Source organism: Phaenicophaeus curvirostris, chromosome 8, assembly GCF_032191515.1.
Source record: "Phaenicophaeus curvirostris isolate KB17595 chromosome 8, BPBGC_Pcur_1.0, whole genome shotgun sequence".
Classification (NCBI taxonomy): Eukaryota; Metazoa; Chordata; class Aves; order Cuculiformes; family Cuculidae; genus Phaenicophaeus; species Phaenicophaeus curvirostris.
Window position 1 is genome coordinate 20,892,379 of NC_091399.1, and position 8,302 is coordinate 20,900,680.

The following is an 8,302-nucleotide window of genomic DNA, read 5'->3' on the forward strand; positions in this document are numbered from 1 at the left end:
TTGGGATGCAGTGAGGTTTATGCGAGTTAGCGCAGAGGGCACTGCCAGCCCTGTCCACGTCGTGTCTCTCTCAGCTGGAGTTGCTGTGTGTTGCTTGGAAAACGCCCTCGGTTTGGTTCTGGCTTCTGCAGTACATCCTCACATAGAATTTCACACAGGGAGTAACCGAAACAATTGTATAACTGGAGGGAATGGATAATGAATCAAACTCTATAACTCCGTTAAGGGTTATAAAGCAGGTATGTGTTTATTCGCTGGCGGGTGCGAGGGGCTAATCCTCCTAACTCACACACCGTATGGTCTGACAAGCAGATACTTGCACAGGCGCAGGGTTGTGGTGTGGGGCTCAGGGCTGAAGTCGCCTCCATCTTCCTCGTGAATCGTCCGTGAGCCCAGTCTGTGCGCAGGCGCCTTCTCGTCCTGGTCGAGCTCCGAGTCCGCAGAGCAGGAGGCAGTCGGCTTCCCCTTATCAGTGACTGAGCTCCTCCCTTATCACCATCCAGGGTCTTGGAGGCCTTTGCTGGCAGACAGTGCCTATTTCAGTGAGCGAAGCCCTCTAAGTTTTTCGAGCTTTTCCCCTGTCTCATATGCCCGCACGTCACACACACCTGCTTCCTAACCCTTAACAGAGTGAGAGAGGGTGATTCCCCAAAACAACAGAAGGGCGAACTGACCCTCTAAGGGCAAATCGACCATATAAGGCAAACCGGGAAAACGCCTTAAAAGGGCAAACTGGGCAAATTACCGAAAACTCCTGAGTGAAGAGACGGTGAGAGACTCGGGGCGGGCCCGCCGCCATCTTGAGTGAGGGCAGGGCGTGTCGGTTTCCCCACCATCTTGAGTGAGGGCACGAGGGGACTGCCGCCATCTTGAGTAAGGGCACGAGCCAGTGAGAATGCGCGGGCTCGCCGCCGTCTTGTGTGTGGGTATGGCGTATTGGTGTCGCCGCCATCTTGAGTGAGGGCACGGGGAAAGAGACTGGTGGGCTCGCCTTTATCTTCAGTGAGGGCACGGCGTGTTGTATTCTCCGCAATCTTGAGGGCACGGGAGAGGGAGACTGGCAGTCCCACCGCTATCTTTAGTGAGGCCACGACGTTCCGGTGCCGCTGCCCTCTTGAGAGAGGGCACGGTTCCCGCCGCCATCTTGAATGAGGGAAAGGCGTATCGGTTTCGCCGCCATCTTTAGTGAGGGCACGGGTTCTCGCCGCCATCTTGAGTGAGGGCATGGTATGTCGGTGTCGGCGCCTTCTTGAATGAGGGCACGGCGTGTCGGTATCGCCGCCATATTGAGTGAGGGCGCGGGGAGCGAGACGGGTAGGCCCGCCGAAATCTTGAGTGAGGCCATGGCGTGTCGGTTTCGCCGCCATCTTTACTGAGGGCACGGGGGGAGGAAGGGGGGGGGTCCTCGCCGCCATCCTGAGTGAGGGCACGGCGTGTCGGTGTCGCCGCCATCTTGAGTGAGGGCACGACGAGGGAAACGGGAGGTCACGACGCCATCTTGATTGAGGACACTGGGAGGAAGGCGGATGGGCCCGCCGCCATCTTGAGTGAGGCAACCGCCAATTGACCAGAACAGAGCAAAGCGACCATAGAAGGGAAAATTGACCGTATAAAGGCAAACGGGGCCAATATCCATAAAAAGGCAACTTGACTATAAAAGAGCAAATTCGCCACAAAAGGGCAAATTTGCCATATAAGGCGGTAAGGAGCGACACGGAACAACACAACACGGAACGACACTCGTGCCCCAAACCCCCCGGGCACCCTGAGTTATAGAGTTTTATTCCGGAAAACGCAGCGAGGGGTTAAAGAGCCTCTCCCCCTCCACGCCCTGGCGGCTTCCTCCCCCCGGCTTCCTCCCCCCGGCTTCCTCCCCCCGTTGGCTGAGCCGCTCGTCACTCGGAGCGCGGCGGCCAATCAGCGGCGGCAGCGCGGCCGGGGGCGGGATCCCTGCGCTCGGGGAGAACGGGGGGACTCAGTGCTGCCGCGCCGTGGCCGCGGAGCGGTACTGCAGCCGGGGGCGGGGGAACGGGACGGCCCCCAGGGGCGGGCGGGGCGGGGAGCGGAGAGCCGGGCGGGGAGCGGGGCGGTTCGCAGAGCGCCTCGGATCCGCTCGGCTGCTGTCGGCTCCGCGCGGCGCCGTTCGGGACGGCTCGGCTCTGCTCTTCGCTGCCCTCCCGCCCGCCGCCGGCTGCGGCCAACGGGGGGCGGGCTGGGGCAGGGACAGCGCCCCCAGGGCCCCCATGTCCCCCCCAGGTCGGGAGCGGCTCGAACGGGGCCGGGTCGGGTGAGTCAGAGGCGCCCGGAGAGGCGCGGGGGAGCGCTCTGTGGCCGGCGGCGCCGCTCCGGGCTCGCTGTCCGTGAGCCGCGGCCCTCCCGGGGCCGGCTCGGGCTCAGGGGCGGTCGGGGCCTTCGGGGCTGCGTCTGCGCTCGGCGTGCGGCCCCGCGGGGGAGATCCCCGCTCGGGAGGGGGAGGAGGGAGCGGGGGAAGGGAAGGAGGGGAGAGAGGGGGAAAGCAGGGGGGGAGTATGGGGCCAAATGGGAGGAGAAGGGGGGAGAGAAGGAGGTGGGGAGGAGGGGAAGGAGCGGAAAGGGAGGTTTGGAAAGCGCTTTTGTGTTGTCGGTCTAGAGAGAGCGGGGGGGGGTCGTTGTTTTGGGGTGTCGTGCGCGGTGGCGAGAGCTGCAGGGGCAGGGGGGGTTCATTTCATGCACGGTTACTTGGAGTATTTTGCTGTAACAGCTCCTTCCTATTGCTCTGTCAGCAGAAAGAGTCTGACGACTGATGATGAGAGAGCCCCTGCGGGATCCCGACCCCTCCCCAGGGCGAGGGGGGAAGCGACGTGGCGGTGCCCTCCAGGCCAGCAGCGTTCAGGTACGTGGCTTTCTTGGGACTCACTCCTCTTTGCTAATCACTGTCGATCGAGTTGACAGTGCAAGCCAGAGTGTTCTCCACTTTGGGTTAGCAAGCGCTGGCATCGTGTTTGTGAATGCCGGATTGAGGTGACAATACCAGGGTGCCGTGGGCTTTTCCAGCCGACCCTGTGCACACCACGCACAAGCCATTGCCCCCACGCACACGCCGTGCACGTGCCAGGCTAGCGCCACAACCACCCCACGCACACTCCACGCGCGTGCTTTGAACATGCAAGCAACACGTCACACAGGCCATGCGTGTTTTGTGCGTGAAGTGTACGTGCCATCCCCAGGCAGTGCATACGCTAGCACACACCATGAAGATGAAACATCAGCCACGCACACGCCCTGCACACACAAGCAACATGCCACGCATGCCATGCACGTGTTATGTACATGCCACACACACACCGTGCACACACCAGACACACTGCAAGCACGCCGCACGCGTGCCAAGAGGGGAAAGAGGAGAAGGGGAGCTTTGGAAAGCGCTTTTATGTTGTCAGTGTAGAGAGAGCCAGGAGGGAGGTCGCTTCTTTGATTCCCTTCTGTAACCAAGCTTCTTTGCATTTAAAACTCTTCTGTGTCACAGAGTTTTGCAACGGTGCAACATCCGTTACGCTTGCTGCAGATCCTCTCGGTTCAGACATTTCTCTGTTTCCAGTCACACTGAATACCTGTTTAGCCTTCTTGTCTGTTTTGAAGCTTAACGTCTTTTTAGACTTCTTTTTAGTATTTGTGTTAAAATACGTCTGGTAACAGCGGCATGTAAGGGGAGTTGTCGCATTCTTAATGGTAACTGTAGAGTTAAGGTACCTCGAGTGTCTTGGGGAAATGCAGACGCACCTCTTAGATGTCCCTCGTCCTTGCAGAGCACTATGGAGCCTTCCCATCTCTCTTGTACACTCGCGGCGGAAGAAGAGGAGGGCGCCCATGGTGAAACAGAAGCGATTGACATTCAGGTGAGAGGAGAAACATCCAGTCAGCACAGGTTCATGAAAGGCAGGTCTCGCCAAACTAACCTGATCGCCTTCTATGACGAAGTGACTTGCTTACTGGATGAGGGAAAGGCTGTGGATGTGGTCTTCCTGGACTTCAGTAAAGCCTTTGACATGGTTTCTCACAGCATTCTGCTTGAGAAACTGTCACGTCTGGCTTGGACAGGTGCGCACTCTCCTGGGTGGAAAACTGGTTGGCTGGAGGGCCCAGAGAGTGGTGGGAAATGGTGTGAAATCCAGCTGGAGGCCAGTGACAAGTGGGGTTCCCCAGGGCTCAGTTCTGGGTCCAGCTCTGTTCAGTGTCTTTATCAATGACCTGGATGAAGGCATTGAGTTCACCCTTAGCAACTTTTGAGGATGATGCTAAGCTGGGTGGAAGTGTGGATCTGCTGGGAGGTAGGGAGGCTCCAAAGGGATCTGAACAGGCTGGACCGCTGGGCAGAGTCCAATGGCGTGAGGTTTAACAAGGCCAAATGCCAGGTCTTGCACTTGGGGCGCAACAACCCTATGCAGTGCTACAGACTAGGAGAAGTCTGTCTAGAAAGCTGCCTGGAGGAGAGGGACCTGGGGGTGTTGGTTGACAGCGACTGAACCTGAGCCAGCAGTGGCCCAGGTGGCCAAGAAGGCCAATGGCACCTTGGCTTGGATCAGAAACGGCGTGTCCAGCAGGTCTAGGGAGGTTATTCTCCGTCTGTGCTCGGCACAGGTGAGACCTCACCTTGAATCCTGTGTTCAGTTTTGGGCCCCTCGTCACAAGAAGGATGTTGAGGCTCTAGAGCGAGTTTTTTTTTTTACGGAAAGGGTCTGTACGGAACAGGCTGCCCAGGGAGGTGGTTGAGTTGTCTTCCCTGAAGGTGTTTAAAGGACGGGTGGGTGAGGTGCTGAGAGGTATGGACTTAATGATCCTGGGGTCTTTTACAACCTAATGATTCTGTGATTCTGTGATTCTGTCTCTTTCCTGACAGCCCAAAAAGCCAGTCCGGAGAATGCCCTTGTTGCAGAAAACCTGGCAAAAGTCTCGCAGAACAGCCCTGCTTTTTCAAAGCCCGGTATTCTTCTGTCCCGTCGCGAGGAGTAACGGTGATTTTCTCGTGCTTATTGCTGCCCCCTCAGCGTCTGTCCTCTTCTCTAAGTGTGGCTGAACCGGTGCCTCAGGAGGTTGCCAGGTGGGAAAGAGCGGCTGCTAAAATATTTTTCCTGTTAGCTCAAGGGCTAAGGTATCCCGTGACGCTGAGCTCGGGGCGATGAGATGGAAGCGCGGCCTTTCAGAGGCTGCTGTACCTGGGTCAACTGCAGTACGCCTGCCTCCTTTGAGGAGAGCCTCTGTTTGGAAAACTCGGTCGCTTGTCCTCCGTCCGGCTGCATCGGAGTGGCAGGAAGAGCTAGAGGAGCGTGGTGGGCTCGGGCCCGTCTGGCACAGCTCAGAGGATACCGGGTGCTGGGGTGTCGTGTGTGGTGGCAAGAGCTGCAGGGGTAGGAGGTGGTTCGTTTCAAGTACGCTTACTTGGAGTACTTTGCTGTAACAGCTCCTTCCTTTTGCTCTGTCAGCAGAGAGAACCTGGCAGAAGTGTTGGCGATGAGAGAGCCCCTGCGGGATCCCGACCCCTCCCCAGGGAGAGGGGGGAAGCGACATGGCGGTGCCCTCCAGGCCAGCAGCGTTTAGGTACGTGGCTTTCTCGGGACTCACTCCTCTTTGCTAATCACTGTCGATCGAGTTGACAGCGCGAGCTGGAGTGTTCTCTACATCGAGTTAGCGTGTGACGGCATCACATTTGAGTCTGTGCCAGATCGAGACGACAGTACTAGGGTGCGATGTGCTTCGCCAGGCGAACCTGTGCGAAGGGAAGCGTTGCTTTGAACGTGAGGAACAAAATTGTTCCTTGTGCCGGCAACAAAAAGGGAGCTGTGAAGTAACCCCAAGAGGGATTATGCAAGAGCATACTAAAGTAGCCAGTGTCGCTGTTGAGCTGCCTTCAGACTGTCTTTTCCACTTTCCCTGTTGCAAACTGACTCCTCGTTAACTTTACAGCTGCTCTGAAAAGAGGCTCCCAAAGTCAGCCCCGCAAACGACAGAGGCAGCTCTGCCGAGCTGGCTGGGTTTCCAAGCTCTACAAGCGTGGTTGTGGAAGCGGAATGATCTCTGTAAAATCCACAACCTCGAAGCGTGCCTCGCGTCTTCCTGGTGGCTCGCTCCAGTGCCCGAGGCAGCGAGCGCACTTACAGACAGGTGCCTCCTGCCTTCTTCGCACCGATGATCCCCCCCAGTCCCACTCCCCTGCTGCCAGTTTCACCCTCGTCAAAACTGCAAGCGTTTGCTTCCTTTTGGCTTTGATTGCTGTTTTCACAGGTTCATGTGGCAAACCCGGTGCGCGAATAAATACCGCAGCGTAGGAGTGAAGCCAGCGACCGGCCACTGACCGTGCCGAAGTCTCCCGACGTCTCAGGTAGTTGCTGGCGTGGATGGGCTTGCATGTGATCATAGGAGGGAGATCTCATTGCTCTCCGCTCTCTTGACAGGCGGAGAGGAGTGGGAGCGGTTGCTTTTGTGTGGCTGCTCAGCCTCAAACCTACACTCGGTTCTGTTCTTGTTATGCTTGATGTGCGGGTGGGGGTGAGCTGCGTCTGAGGCACGGCACGTGGGCAGTGCCATGTGGTCTCCGTGGCCTCGCTTCGCATCCAGGCATCTTGTCCTCTGGAGGCCAAACCAGGCTTTGTTCCCTCCTACAACTGTCGCGTGCCTGAACTAAACCAAAATGCCTCATCCGATCGCTGCCCGTCTCTGCCGGGCTGAGTCCCTTTTCTGCAGAGGCTTTGGTGACAGGCGCTTGCTGAACGGGCGCCGACGCGTGTGTCTGGAAGAGCTGCCTCGCCGTCGCACCTCTCGCCTCCGCGCGCGTGTTTCTCAGGCCTGTAGTCTGGGCCAAGCTCGAGTTGCGTGCAGTGACGTGGTTCCTGCCAGCCGGCGCGTTGCGGGTCTGACCCCGGCAAGAGAAGAGGCGTGCTGGGGGGAGCCTTCTGTGCCTCAGGAGGAGGATAAATAGCAGGGTGCCCGGGCTGCTTTTCTATGCTGGGCTGTCACGCGGGCGTGATTTAGAACATCTTAGTGTAACGAGTTTACACGGGGTAAGGCTCGGTTTGGTTTTGTTTCTCTTTTTGACCAAGTTCATCTAACAGAATAACTGTTAAAACGAATCACGTTCTCTATGGACTTCTCTGAAACTTGGTCCGGTGACACTGCTTTCCGTCTGGCGAGTCCTCCCGTTCCTTGCGGTTTCCTTTCGGGGGTATGAGTGAAACCCTTGGCCGTTCTTTTGAAGGAGATTCTCTTCTCGGCTTGCTTTGGGGGGGCTGTAGAGCAGGGGCTGCGGGAGTTGGAAGGTCAGAGAAGGAAACGTGGGTGAAGGAGGAAAGCGTTTTTGTCCTGGGGCCGAGGGCCGCCTCATCTCATCACCCTGCTAACGATCCTTTCTGTGCATTCCCTCCTGCAGATCTCTCTCCTCTGTGCGGCGTAGGAAGTGGATTCCTCTCCTCCTGCGCACGCCCAGGTGGAAGACGCAGCCTCGTCCAGACCCTCTGTCCCGGTCGTGCTGCCGCCACCTTTGCTGCGTGACTGGGAAGAGCGTGTCTGTCTCCAAGGATCCTTTGGCCTCTTCTGCCCAGGTGTGGGGAAGCCAGAGGAACCCCGTGTAAACCAGTGTTGTCCACATTAAAGCTTTTGATCGGTCGCCAACTGCCGTACGCGTTTTGCTTATTCAGTGTTGGAAATGAAGAAAGAAGGTGGTGGAGGCCGTTCGGGGCACGTGGCGATGGCGCCGCGAGCCACAGTCCGGCACGGGGAGCGCTGTGCTGCACAGGCTCCGAGTTGGCAGCCGGCTGCACGCTGTACGGGCGGCCGATGGGCTCGGACGGGCTCGCTGGCGGCCGGAGGCACGTGCCGGATCGCGATGGCGTGCGGATGTTCGGCAGGAAAGTGTTCTGACTGTCGATGCGTCTGCCGCTTCCAAAGTCCCCTCGTGTCGGACTGGAATTCCGCGTCCTTTCCCGCAGCGGGTCAGTTGTTCCTTTCCAGCCTGCCCGTATGGCACAGCCGCAGGGCCTCCCGTCGGAACGGCGTCCGTCGTCCGGAGACGACGTGCGGGAGTGGGGAAAGCCGCGGCCTTACCCCTGGAGGCGCCACCTCTCCCTTTCAGCCGCCGCTTGGAGGTTTCCCGGCCGCAGAGGGCTCGGAGAGCGGCCCCTCGGCGGGGAGAGCGGAGCCCGTGGCCTCCGCGGTGCCCGTGAGCGCAGCCCTGCTCGCCACGGGACCGGAGCGAAGGGGCGGCCTGGGGGAAGGCAGGCGCGGTCTGCGCTGCTGCAGAGCCAGGCAGCGGGGGAGGGTGTGCGGGCAGCGC

At 58.8% G+C, this 8,302-nt stretch overlaps 1 protein-coding gene across 1 annotated transcript; it reads left to right on the plus strand.

Moving 5' to 3' along the window:
* The first annotated feature begins 1,343 nt into the window (after positions 1 to 1,343).
* LOC138723723 (uncharacterized) lies at positions 1,344 to 7,636 on the plus strand. Its single transcript, XM_069863084.1, has 6 exons — positions 1,344 to 1,354; positions 1,799 to 2,287; positions 2,763 to 2,872; positions 5,941 to 6,138; positions 6,259 to 6,355; positions 7,400 to 7,636. The coding sequence occupies exons 1-5, from the start codon at positions 1,344 to 1,346 to the stop codon at positions 6,300 to 6,302; spliced, it is 852 nt and encodes a 283-aa protein (XP_069719185.1). The 3' UTR covers positions 6,303 to 6,355; positions 7,400 to 7,636.
* Positions 7,637 to 8,302: the final 666 nt, after the last annotated feature.